At 40.3% G+C, this 14112-nt stretch overlaps 3 protein-coding genes across 3 annotated transcripts in view; 1 reads left to right on the forward strand and 2 right to left on the reverse strand.

Moving 5' to 3' along the window:
- Msi (RNA-binding protein musashi) overlaps positions 1–4167 on the reverse strand; it is a 289445-nt gene extending 285278 nt beyond the window's left edge. The window contains exon 1 of the mRNA XM_076318378.1: positions 3875–4167. The gene's annotated coding sequence lies outside the window, so the exon portion shown is untranslated. The remainder of the gene's footprint in view (positions 1–3874) is intronic.
- A 2447-nt stretch (positions 4168–6614) lies between these two features.
- Positions 6615–10513, reverse strand: LOC143150422 (uncharacterized). The gene is made up of 6 exons (XM_076318725.1): positions 10203–10513; positions 9946–10095; positions 8248–8376; positions 8042–8185; positions 7674–7784; positions 6615–7591 (listed from the first exon to the last, which is right to left on the reverse strand). Exons 1-6 carry the CDS (start codon positions 10267–10269, stop codon positions 7527–7529), a joined length of 666 nt encoding a protein of 221 aa, XP_076174840.1. The 5' UTR covers positions 10270–10513; the 3' UTR covers positions 6615–7526.
- Positions 10514–10788: 275 nt separating this feature from the next.
- The window catches only part of LOC143153998 (uncharacterized), a 36470-nt gene continuing 33146 nt past the window's right edge, over positions 10789–14112 (forward strand). The window contains exon 1 of the transcript XR_012993959.1: positions 10789–10970. The gene's annotated coding sequence lies outside the window, so the exon portion shown is untranslated. The remainder of the gene's footprint in view (positions 10971–14112) is intronic.

Consider the following 14112-nt stretch of genomic DNA (forward strand, 5'->3'; position numbering starts at 1 on the left):
AATACTAACGTCGTATATGGGTAAAACAAAAAGGGGAACGATCGAAGCTTTGTTTCTTCGTCGGTGAGGAAGAGTCTGTCGTTTGTTTATCGGCGAGAACGGTTCGTAAATAAATTCTTAATACGGTGACCTTTCGACAGAGTATTCGGTAGGTATTGCCCGGGTCGTTCATGACCCATTACTGGTACCAGTACGTGGAAGAAAAATTTTTAGTAGCTACGAGTACTAACGTCGTACGTGGGTAAAAAAAGGGGAACGATCGAAGCTTTGTTTCTTCGTCGGAGAGGAAGAGTCTGTCGTTTGTTTATCGGCGAGAACGGTTCATAAATAAATTCTTAATACGGTGACCTTTCGACAGAGTATTCGGTACGTATTGCCCGGGTCGTTCGTGACCCATTACTGGGACCAATACGTGGAAGAAAAATTTTTAACACTCGATGGAAATACCAAAGAGGTCGATTCAAACCGTTTTTCGAATTTTTTTTTTAAATTATTCAATTGTTGTCGGTCTCTTTGTATACGATATTCGTGGACAATTATCGAAACAGACAACTAACGGTACTTGTATATTAATTTGCCTTTTCTCCATCTAACTTCAATTACGAATTATTCGAGCTAAAGAGACGCACATTAAACATCAATTATAACGTACGACTAAAACAATCAATACTGTTTCCGTGTAGACAAAATTGCAGTACACGACGTTAATGTACACGTGGGTATACGTAGAAAAAATCAACGATGGATTTTCTCGGAAAACGTTAATTATATCGGTTATTATACGAGAGAATGCGAAACGGATGGAGAATTTAACGAGTAACGCGTTAATACGGAAAATAGAGTATTTGCAACGAAGATAAACGATCGGAACAACACGTAAATAAATAAACGAGGTACGAATTAAATTTTGATCGAGGATTTTAACCGTTTTTCGGTAAACATAAAAAATCTGACACGTTGGTGGTAACGAATATGGAAAACAAACGCATTATAAGGTTTCTGAGCCGTGATTGCGAACGAAACGATACATTCGTATCGGGTGATGTTTGCCAATTGTTTTTTTCTTTATTGTAACATTTCACGCGCAATGTAATCTCTGTTACGAATTTCTTCATCGCCGTTCTCGATTTCCGTATCGAAGTAACAATCCTAATCTTTTGGAACAAATTTTGGAAATATTTTTAATAACGCATAACAAAAAAGAAGAATGTCGTTCAATTTAAAGGAATTCACATTTAATATCAATTGTAACGCATGGCTAAAATAATTATAAATTATCTACTACGCGACAAGTACCATTCCGGTTCTCAAATTCTTGTAAATCTTACATTATTAAAAAATTGTTAATTTCCGAGTTGTTTGTCATTTACAACGCACGATAGATTATTGATTATGGTAGATGATTTTTATTTCCTCGTTTGCGCAAAGTTGTCGCAAAAATACTAAGGTGTACGAATACTTTTCTAACGCAATGTATATCTCGCTCCAAGAAACGACAAAAAATGGTAAATCACGGGATCGTCTAACGAACGGGGAGTCTGAACTGTTACGGGTCATCGGTGACCCGAGAAGACCGGGCACAGGTCAGAATACCGTAGTAGTAGGCGCAACTCGCGAGCCGCACGACTCTCGGCTATTGCGTCGCGAAACAGTGGATACCCGGTCGCGTAGCTCGACAACGAGAATCGCGTCGCGCATACCTAACGCCAGCCTGTAATTTCACCCGCGCGTCGTGTTGTCCAGCTGCCTGGCCAGCCCTGATAAAGAAGAAACAAAATAAAGGGTACGGAAGGAACGGGACCGTAATTAGAGCGACGCGACAGATGCGCGTCGTCCTCCCTCGGATGCAAAACGTCGAGACGCAACGCGAGGCGAGACGAGACGAGACGAGACGAGACGAGACGAGACGAGACGAGACGAGTCGAAGCGAGTCGACGTGAGTCGAAGTGAGACAAGGCGAGTCAAAGTGAGACGAAGTGAGACGAAGCGAGCCGACTCGCTCGTTTGGCGGCCGACAATCGTACTTGCGTCCGAGACGTTAATCTCGCGGTGATCGAGTCTCGTTTCGAACGTTCCGCGACCGCCGCCAAGTGTCGAAAGCACTCGGTTCGTAAGAGGACGAAAGAAAAGGAAGCGAGCGGCAGCACGGCTGGAAGGCTCGCTCGATGGCTTTTCTAGAATACATAATAAGCGACATCGGCACGCTCGCAGCTCTCCGCGAAAGCGGAAATGTAAATTCAGCGGTTTCGCCGGCCGGAAAGGGAAAACGACTGGTCTCTTGTAATGCCGGCATTAAAATTGCAAACCGTGCAACGGGCTCGTCCCTCCCGATTCCACCCGTCTTCTTCTATTCCTCTCTATCCCTCTTCAACCCCCCGCCCTCCGTACCCCTCACCTCTCGACGGCTATGATTGTCCGCAGAGATCTTCAAGTACTAACGTGGAAACAGTGTTCGAGCAGCAGTAAATGAAAGCCGCCGTTAGTCATAGAAACGCGACTGCGGATGCGTCATATTAAAATCCAGCATTGTTCGTCTTCAATGCAGAGACGACGCCGGGAAAGCGAGTTAGGGCCAAGAGGTGGAAGAGAGCGGGACCGGTGGGAGGGGATGGAGGGAGTATATACAGGGTGCTCGCGTAGTTATTGTCCGACCTTCTCCTTGGAAACGTACGAGCGAAGAAAACAAAAGATGCGAAAAATACGGGCAAATGTTTGGCCAACGAACGAATTTGAGCGAAGCGACTCTGTTTGGACGATCGAACGAAATTACGGCGAACTCGCGATCGCGTTGTTCGTACGATTCGTTCGTAACGAAAATTCAACGTTACGGTAACGCGCGAACCGTCTTCTAAATCGAGGCAAGTTCCGTGGATTAGCCGTGTTTCGCGATTTCGACTTATTATACTCGCGCCGGCCAGTCCCGAGAGACGGGAATTTGTGGTTCATAAAGCGATGAGATACCGCGAGCAAGAACGGGTATACCTAAATATCGGAAAACCGCGGCCATTAACTTTTACGTCCCCTATTCGGCCGCAATGCCCTCTAGGATCGTGCGAAACTAATTTTCCGATCTCGATTTCCGTGGCTGCTCCAAGCGCGGCGAGATACCAAGTGTTTTCGTGCTAATTGATCGAACGGGGATCGATGCGTTTCGTGCAACAAGAATTCCACACAATTTTCCGTGATCTGGTTTCCCGTCGATACGATCGCGTATCGTTTCAACGGGTTCTGGTTAAGCAACGTGCACTGGCAAATCCGTAACGGTCTTTCTCTCGCGAGCACCGATACAATTTTCGAGCGAAACGATCGAAGCGCGAACGAAATCGCACGCGAGTCCCAACCTCGAAAAAGATCGTTCGTTACCGTCCCGAATACGTGGAAAACGTCAAAACTCGATGACAAAAGATGTCCGACGTGGATCAATCGTGACCGTGTCCCGATAGATTCCCAAAACGGTCGAAATTTTCGGATAATCACGCAACGGTGAATATTTTACGGTATTCGTACGCACCGGAGCGACGCAACCTTGGGCAAAAGGCAAGTTCGCGTGCTTCGTAAACAAACGGTTCCGCGACCGAAAGCGACTAATGGCCGACATAAACAAACAATCGGCGACACGCGACTCAACAGGCAACAGTTGAAAGAATAAACTTTTATCGCGCATTCGAAATACAATGACGCGAAAGCTAACGGATACGAGAACTGAATTTTGATAACCGCACGTTCGCTATCGAAAAACAAGTGTGCATATAGTATATACGGTACACCATCGACACCGCTACGGAAGAACTACAGTTTGCTGTGTACGTACATCGACGCTCGAGTGTACCACGCAACGAAAACATGCTTCAGTATCTACGAACTGTTCACTTACCGTTGCACATCCGTTGACGAACGCCCTGGCACGTGTTCTGGTCGATTTTCGTAAACACTAACAACAACCACCGAAAACTGTCAACGCAACGTAACACGCGAAACAAACCAGCCGGCCGACCGCGCACCGACTACGAAAACTGGTTTGCGTTCGCGCACGATCGCGCCCAACCGACGTTGTGGCGACACCTCCTTGAATAACCACACCACCAGAGGGCTACTTTATCCGCTACAAATACGCGAGGATATCAAAGATCGTTCAAAATCGCACAGACTGCGGATAAAAATGGCTTCCACTACCCTCGCATTGTTTGCCACAACAATTCACGACAGTATTGCGTAATAACCATCTTCGATCGCTGTGCTTCATGGTGCACCGATAATCTGGTTGGTTTATGGACCGATAAGTTTAGCGTCCATCTACCGGTACCTCGTATCAAATAGAACGAACATCGGAAATACAACGAAACGTAAAATAAACGTTACCTATCGTTTGCAACGTTGCCGATAACGTCCGGAATAAATGTGTAGCGCTGTTTCTCATAGAAATTAAAATTAAACACGACGAGCACGACTTACCTTGGCAACAAACGAAAGTAGGTACTCTTATCGATAAAATAACTACTGTTTCTTTCTCCGCGCTTTTTTCACCCTCTTCGTACTAATTTATTCTTATCGAGTAGCATAACGATACAAGGTAAAGAAGTTGAAACGAGACCGTACCTTCTACTAATCTGTATCGTTACAAGTGTAACCAGATTTCGTTTCGTAAATCGCTGACTAAAAGGAGCGAGAGAAGATTGCACGGTGGAGACCAGACTTCCAAGCGACAAATTTTGGGTATTTTGATAGATAGCAATACTAATATAAAACGCGATCAATAATCATTCGCAACACTACTTTGAAACGTGATTAATAACACTGTTCGACAAAGTGAAACCTTTTTTCTGATTTCTAATAACCACCTAATACAAGTGGTCCTTGTACAGGAACACTACCCAAACAAGAATACGGATTATTATACGACAACCAGGTTTCGAAAAACATGAGATTTTGTAAAAACCCAGGATTTAAAAAAAGAATTAGATATTACATGAAAAGTAAAAACGTTAGAAAGTTCTAATCGGTCTTACAAAATAGAGGAGATTTCCTCGAATATAGTGGTATACAATTTATTAATTATTTTTGGTCTTAAATAGTCATAAATTAACGTCAAAGCGCAAGGAACGAGCTTAGTTGAAAACATACAGTTGGCGCCATCTGTGACAACTCTCCCAAGTTTGTCGAGGAATAATTTCTGTTAACGTCGCTAGATGTCGACACAAGGATTAAATTCGTATTCTAACATGCTTTTACGTAAATGAATAATTGGTGTACTTTAAAAACTTACGTTGAATCAATCCATACTATAAAATTACTAGCAATTGAAAAATTTTATAATTTATCATGAATTATTATACCATGAGAATATCTACTCAGACAATGTTTAGAGTATTTTTAACAAATGTTTGCCTAATCTATTGAGACAAGCAGCAAACTTCAGATGTAAAATAAACATTAAATGGCTTCCCTATAGGACTACCGATGTAATTGAATATAAGTGGCTTAGGTCGTATCGTTTTATTAATAAACACTTTACCTGTAAATTACATCGCAGAAAATTATCTAATTAAAAAATACTTCAAACATTCTGAATTTATACTGTTATTAATTAACAGAAACAAATATTTTGCATATGTTAGTAATAAATTACTTGTATAAATATTTCAAAAGTAGGCACTTCCTCGCTTCTTTCTCAATTTTGCCCCATTTCTTTCATATTGCAATTACTTAACAGAACTAAACGAGAAGATCAAAATAACTTTGATTCCTTCCATCTTCCTGGTTTAGTAATTTCGTTTGTATCGCGTTTTAATTGTAACTTTGATTCCATCTATCTCGTAATCGGTACTATTCTCGACGAACAATAATTCTTCATTGAATAGTACCGAGCTAATTGGCTGCGAATTTAGTTTATCAATTTAATGAAATGTTTCTTAATGCTGGACAGTTTTTTCTTCGAAATTGTCTACAGAATTCGATCGTGTGTTTCGGGAGGATAAAAATCGTATATTGTATTTATTGGCGACATTACTTTGAAACGAGTTCGTTACTAATTCGCGACACTACTTTAAAACGCGATCAGGTTCGACATGTATGTACTTAGACGTCGACTCCTGCAGCATTACAAGCAATGAACTTTGATTAATTCGTTTCGTACACGTGGTAGAGTGTACCAATGTATTCAGCGCACGATATGCGAATGAGTGTAACGTAGAGAATGAAAACTGGTCACACGGCTTGTTACCATGGTACGATAAGCGCAAACAAGATTTAAAATAGATGTTTCACTTTCCAACAGCTGGGTAGTGCGCAATCTGAAATATCAACCTCAGGTATATATATAAGTATATATATATATACTTATAAGTATACTCGTTTGTAAGCGACCATTCCATGCAAAAACGATGATTCTCGGAACTGCATTCGACCAAAAGTGCATTCTTCGAGTTTACTAAAGAAGCGTCAGACCTTTGTTTAAATGGTTGATTAATTTTAAGAATGATTAATTTTTGTTAGAGACTCCGGATAAATTTATTCATCATAAACAAAGTTTGATTGAATTTCGAAACAGAACACGATTACTTAAATATTTCTTAAATATACGAATATATTATAAAATAGAAAAGTTTTATAACGCGTAAGAATGTACGAAACTTTAAATATTTGAAACTTAAGAATATGAGTATAATTCTGACGTGTTTCGATAAAAATTCGATAAAAGTTCCCGGTATCGTGAACAGCTTTCTTTGTCTCCATTTTCTTTTCAGTTGTGCGATCCTAAATGAATGACGAGGCAAAGAAAAAGATATTGAAGTTTCAAGTGTTGATCGATCGTTTCTTCGTTCAGACATAAGATACATATTAAAGGATTGGTATCCGAGAATTCCGGTAAGATGAAACGTTTGTTCTATAGTGTGTCTGCAACACTAACTCCCACAAGATGAAACGTCCGTTTAATTACCTTGCCTGTGCTATTACAAAGCCTAACTAACGTCATCCATTTGGCGTGACAGCCGCGCGACAATTTTATTTTATCGAAACGACGAATTTCGACGAATTACAATAATATAAAATATAAAATTTTATTTCATCGAAAGTCTATCGCGAGGATGCATTTGGTGTGTCGAATCCAGGTAACGATGCGCAAGAATTTCAATTACGTTTACGCGCAATTGCGAACACAACATCGCGCAATTCATTTGTAATTTAGAAAATATTTATTCTTCGGTATTTTTACAAAGTACGCCGTATAAATACGAATAATTTACTTCCCGAACGAATCTGCGAAACAATTCTTTTTTTTTTTTTCTTTTACTCTCCAAAGTTTATTTGATACTGAAGTGTTTACCGTTGGTTCGTACGAATCCGTGGGAATCAATATGGTTCTTTCATTGTTGATCGAGTCATCGTCAAACAAACATCGTCCTCCATAAGAAGTATAAATAATTGATTCCATATACAACGCGACGTTGATTTACAACGATCGTCTCTGGTCTGGTTTCGCGGTAAAATTGGAGAAAAATGGTGAGATCTGTTTAGAGACGGCGTTTCTAAATCAGTCGATGTGCGAACGATAAAAGTATCAGTGGGATTCCAACAAACGCGTAGAGAGATGCTGAAAAAGAAGAGGAGAATTGTTGAAATAACGTCGAGTCTCGCCGAATTGGATCGCGACGGTACAATTAATTGTAATTAACCTTTGCTGCAACCTCCATCTTTACAAACGCATTCACCGTTTCTACACTCAAGGACGTCTTCGTTACGGAAGCCCAAACACTCGTAACTCTTCGAGCACGAATGGTACATAACTGGAAAGAGCGTGTTTAACAATTTAACGAGTTCGTTTCTCACTGGTACACCGTTTACATATTTCTTACACTTGTACGAGCGAAACTTCCCTTATTTTCGTTCTTCCTCATCGTTTCCGATACCAACATTGAAAACATCGATTCGATAAACGTTACTCTTAACAACCGGACTGGAAACGGGGCAATCGTACCGATAAAGAATCGACAAGTTCATCTCGCTCGGTGATAAATCGAATAAAGAAGATATCAATAATTACATCGCGTCGTGATGCATTTCCCAGTTTCGTTGGCGTAATGATAGCCGGTGACGCACTGACATCGTCCGTTGATGCACATAGCTCTGCCAAGTACGTCTTGACAGTCGTCGATCCTTTGACAGAGATCTCCCACCGCTCGTGGCCCTGATGACACGAAGTTCCCGGTTAAAACGTGAAGACGATGCATACTTGAAATGTTTACTCACTGGGGATGCAATTCGAGGAATTTGTCGTGTCCAAAACGTACGAGTCCCTGCACGAACATTTCCCTTGCTTGCACTCGGCGAACGTCATCGATCTGCATGTCGATTCGTCCGTGCAAAACAGTCCCTCGCCTGTCGAGAGAACATTACGAAGATATACATACGTTACAAACGGTCGACAAACTTCGACAGTTACATAAATATACGAATATTCTATGGTATTGTACAGTTAAGGTACGTTTTCAAGCGAGAGTGATCGTCGCGACAGTGTAACGATTTTTCGACGATTTAACACTAGTTACTTTTCGGAACGTCTTATAACAAATGAACTTGCATCAAATTACATATTCTCAATTTTCGAAAATACAATCTTCGCAAAGGTACGTTTTCACCTGACGATAACAGTTACGTCTAGAGACATCGTGACCACACCAGTTGGAACAACAAGCTAGCTTAAGAATCGAAAGGGTGGGGGGCGATGACGTAACGCGGTGATCTCGTCGCTGTGCGATGTGCAGCGGAGTGGGGGGCGTGACGAGTGCACGTCACAATTCTGAGCGACGAGAGGCGGAGCTTCGTACACCCGTTGCGTCCCCCACTCCGCTGCGCAGTGCCGCGCAACGGGGGGCGTTACCTCCCGCACTTACCCCCACTCCCTCAAATTGAAATCTAGCTTATTTTTCTGGCTACGCTGACGGTGACGCAACGAAACAATCGGTGGTCCTCCAACAGCGAAAAATCGAATCTCGTGACAATAAAACAATCTTGTTTCTCGCGTTAGGACTACCGTGATTCTTATCACTGTTGGTAATTTGAATGTTTCCTGATAGCAAACTTTGTATCGAGAACAATACGTACGAGGACGTATCTAAGGAAAATCGGTGATCGTTGAAAGAGAGGAATTTATGAAATCGATTATATTGAGTTGTCCGGAAAATCGTTTCGTTTTTTAAAATTGGGAATATATAATTTAATGGAAGTTCATTTGTTGCAAGAAGAAAAGTAACTAGTGTCAAATCGTCGAAAAAGAGCTACACTGTCGCGACAATCACTCTCGCTTGAAAACGTACCTTAACTGTACAGTTTTTCGACGAGTTTTTCGAGTTGCGTGTCACACAGGTTACTTTTGGAATATTTTACAAGAAATGAAATTTTTTTTTCAATCGAACGATAAAGTTTCTCGGCCGAAAATCAAAATTTTCTAATTATGGACAGTGATAAGAATCGTGACAACCCTGACACGAATAACAAGTCTGTCGCATTGTCGCGAGATTAGATTCGCTGCCGCAACACCGACCGTTACGCTCTCGTACGGTGTCATAACGGCTGAAGTGGTGACTTTTACCGTCACGTGGAAACGTACCTCAATTGTTGTGAAACTCGACGGTAAAAGTCACGCGTTCAGAATTGCTTTTTTTTGTTTTTTTTTTTCGATAGAAAAAGACTCGACGAAAAAAGACAAGAATCGTAACAGTGAACAACGAGATAGACACAACGAAAGAGTAATCGTACGATATAAAAAATTTCATTTCTTTTCGAGCAATGTTTCATCGATTCGATATACACCATATTACACGACGACACGTGATGCGTGAATTTTCAAAATCGGATTTTGTCGAACCCGAGCCACTGAATAAAAAAGATCGAAACGATATGAAAGTTCATCGATTTCGATGCAAATTGATCGTACGTCGTACTCACTAGCGATACACATCGATTTGTCGGGAGTAGGCGAGTAATACTGTTCACAGACACAGGTGACTTGTCCTCTGCAGAATGCGTGCTCGATGCAATTGCGATCCCTCACGCATTTCTCTCCGTACTTCGCTGTCCCGTACTCTTGCGCGATTTCTGAAAGGAAACGATTACTTTCGATTACGCGTTCACCTTCGATTCACGCAGAGCTCTGTTATATCAACGAATCGCAAATCGACGAAACTTTGCGATAATACACTTACGTTCCCAAGCGAAAACCGATCCGAAAGACGCCAATAGAGCGACGATCGCGAAAATCTGACCACCCATTCTCGTGAAGCAACGAAATCGCGAACGTCGTGGTTTCAACTACGATGCATCGCTCGAACGGTATCACGGATAAGGAACTCGGAAGGTAGAGAATTCTCAGCGGTGAGCGACGCAATAGTGCACGCCCTTCCGCGATAAACGTTATCTGTTCATTTATCTCTGATATATATCTAACCGGTGAATCAGACGTTCGACGAAAAGTGGGGCCTCTGTTTTCGATCGTGGAAACTTCGCGGGAACTCGTGGCGCTCGGTACGAGTGTAATTTTCGGGAGGTTCCGAAACGTAAATAAAAACCCGGTTAAGAGTCGTGTTCACGACTCGTCTAACAGTCGATACGGTGGCGATTCGTCGTTGCGTGCGTCTCGCGAGCGAATCGGATCGTATTTACGAAAAGACGCGATCGAACGTCGCCGGCGGTGTGCCGTAGTCAGCAGCCGGGAAGAAAATGACGATGGTGGGAGAATATGGTTAAGTACGGTTCGATTCGGGTTGGCGTTCGTCAGTCGCGTGCTATCGATGCTCGATCGCGAAACGATACTCGTCAGTTACCAAGGAAGCGCTCGTCAACGTGGTTCGAACCTACAGCGGTACTCGTTACCTTCGAGATGAAGAGATGTTCGCTGCTCCAAACGATCCTCGTGGTTGTCGTCTTTCTTCTGCTACCTGCGACCTTCCATCGTACAATTGCGGAGACAATCGGTAAGATTTTCATCGCGAAACTTCGATGTCGAAGCAAACACTGCTTCGAATTGGTTGATTCGAACGATGATGCCCGCGCGAATCGTGTAGAACTTTCCTTTCGAGTCGTCTGACTCGTTCTTTCTCGTTGGATCTTTCGAACAATTTTTTTTTCATAGAATTGTACATTTAAATTTAAATAATTACGTCGATCTTTGCGATACCAATGCTCTGCGGTCGTTTGAAACTTTGAGTATATCTGCGTTCTCGTGTTCGCCGTTTCGATTCGTTTCTGTGTATCCTCTCGGTGGTTATTTATTTATTTGTACACGATGAATTCTATTTTAACACTAAAAGTAACGATAGATTTCAGTATATTGAGAAACAGAAAGAGAGGAACTTATGAAATTGATTATATTGGGTTATTCGAAAAGTCGTTTCGTTTTCTAAAATTGAAAAATATATAATTTAATAAAATGTTTATACGCTCTGAAAAAATCGTGTTTCATTTTCACCAAAAATTAACGAAATGACTTTTCGAATAACCTAATACAATGGAAAAAGTAATAAGGTATTTTGAAAATATGTTACGGAATTTTCTTAAGGTAAATTGAGTATATATAATTTAATGAAATGTTTATACCTCTAAGAAAATCGTGTTTCATTTTCACCTTCATTTTCAAAAATGAACGAAATGACTTTTCGAATAACCTAATACAATGGAAAAAGTAATAAGGTATTTTGAAAATATGTTAGGAAATTTTCTTAAGATAAATTTCTTTGCAAAAGAAACAATGAAATCAGTCTTTTCGACTGTTTGGTGAATCCAGCGTTGATTCGTCGTTCGAGTCAATTTATTTCCATTTCACCGACCCGGTAACCACTCTGTGTAACAATGAGCAACAAGATAAATACGACGAGAGAGTAATCGTACAATATAAAAAATTTCATTTCAAAAATAGCGATTCGAATGTTTCTTTTCGTTCTTCGAGTCGCGTGCGAATCGCGGTTATCCGTGACGTTAATTTTCACTGGAAATCGAGCCGATCGCTAGGATCGTATACTTAAACGCGTGCAGGATGTAGCGTTCTTGGAAGTGTAATTAAACTCGCGTCGACTCGCCGCCACGAATTAAAAGTTCGTATACGTACGCGTTCGCAACAAGTAGCTTTTTTAACGCTTGGAACGTAATCCCGTGGAAACGTTCACCGGCCGAATATCGCGAACGATGTATCGCGTCTCGAGATTGTTCTCGTTGCATCGTCACTCGGCCGTGTCGAGTGCAAATCTAGCGCAGCAACGATTGAAATTGTCCAAGCAGTCGTTCGGTGATCGATTTAACGTCAATTTAATTCGAACGGCCGACAAGTCGATACGATTCCGTCGCTTTCAAAGAAACCCACGTATCTCTCAACGCAGGAATGTACCGGTAACCTCTGTATAAACGTCGACGAGCTTCGTTTCAAAATAAAGACGACCTTTGCCGAACGATCTTTCTCAAAACACGTTCCAACACTGTCGATCTTCTTGTTAACGTGGATATCGAATCGTGTCTCTAATACACGGTGTGTGGTAACTTATGGTACAATGTATTCGTTCTATGCGAGACGATCGATCGAAATTCTGGAGTAACGTTTTTCATACGATGCTTTTGTTTACGAGAAAATCCAGTCGGAATATTTTTGGAGCAAACGCGTATCGAGAGGAGAAAGCAAGATCGGTTCTAGAAGAAAGAGTCGTATTATTAGTCTGCCTTCGAGACTAGAGAAACTACTCGACACTGTCGATATTATACAGGGTGACCACTGAAAGATTGAATATTACTTTTGTTCTTTGTCAAATTTCGAGCAACGCATTACTTCTCTCGAAAACGTTCATTGACACATTGACACAATATTTAGGTAACTAAATTGTTTCACTCTGTATTTTCTCAATTTATTCTGTAAGTTTCTCAATTTTTGCCGAATATTTAAAATTGTAGATTCTTTTTGATAATGAACAAGTTATGATTTTTTCGCATCCTTTGGTTTTTCAGTGACCACTGTACTTACTTCTGGTATCGTGTCCTCTTTTATGAAAAATCGATCTTTCTTCCTAGAATAATCGTCCAGGACGGATTTCGTTGTTTATTTACTTTCGAATTAATTGTACTCGGTACTGGATGCTACACAAAATGGGGAACTTTTACTTTTTAAATAGTGCTCTTGTATTAATTCACTTTTTATACTGTTATCGGATTGAAAAATGATTGAAAAATTCAAATAGCGCGCTTTTCGGTTTAAGAAGAAATTTTATTTTGTATTTTCTATTCGTTCTACCGAATTAATAAATGATTGAAAATTTCTAATAGAGCGCTTCTTGTTTTAAGAAGAAACATTATTCTACATTTTTTATTCGTTCTACCGGATAAAAAAAATTATTGAAAATTTCAAACAGCGTTCTTCTTGTTTTAAGAAGAAATGTTATTCTACATATTTTATTCCTTCTACCGGATAAAAAAAATGATTGAAAATTTGAAATAGAGCGCTTTTTGTTTTAAAAAGAAACGTTATTCTACATATTTTATTCCTTCTACCGGATAAAAAAAATGATTGAAAATTTCAAATAACGCACTTCTTGTTTTAAGAAAAAACGTTATTCTACATTTTCTATTCGTTCTACCGGATAAAAAAATAATTGAAAATTTCAAATACTGTTCTTCTCGCTTTAAGAAGAAACGTTATTCTACATTTTTTATTCGTTCTACCGAATAAAAAAAATGATTGAAAATTTCAAATAGAGCGCTTCTTGTTTTAATTAGAAACGTTATTCTACATTTTTTATTCGTTCCATTAGATTGAAAAATGATTGAAAATCTCAAATATGAATATAGAAATGTTATTCTACATTTTCTATTCGTTCTATCAGATTGAAAAATAATTGAAAATTTCAATTAGCGTTCTTCTCGCTTTAAGAAGAAACGTTATTCTACATATTTTATTCGTTCTACCGAATAAAGAAAATAATTGAAAATTTCAAATAACGCACTTCTTGTTTTAAGAAGAAACCTTCTTCTACATTTTCTATACGTTCTCCCGCGTGAAACGATCACAGTCCTCTTGGTGGTACAATTTACCGCCCACCTTGTACATTAAATTCCATATATTCGAATTTAGATCGGTTC

This window comes from Ptiloglossa arizonensis, chromosome 1, assembly GCF_051014685.1.
Source record: "Ptiloglossa arizonensis isolate GNS036 chromosome 1, iyPtiAriz1_principal, whole genome shotgun sequence".
In the NCBI taxonomy this organism is placed as follows: domain Eukaryota; kingdom Metazoa; phylum Arthropoda; class Insecta; order Hymenoptera; family Colletidae; genus Ptiloglossa; species Ptiloglossa arizonensis.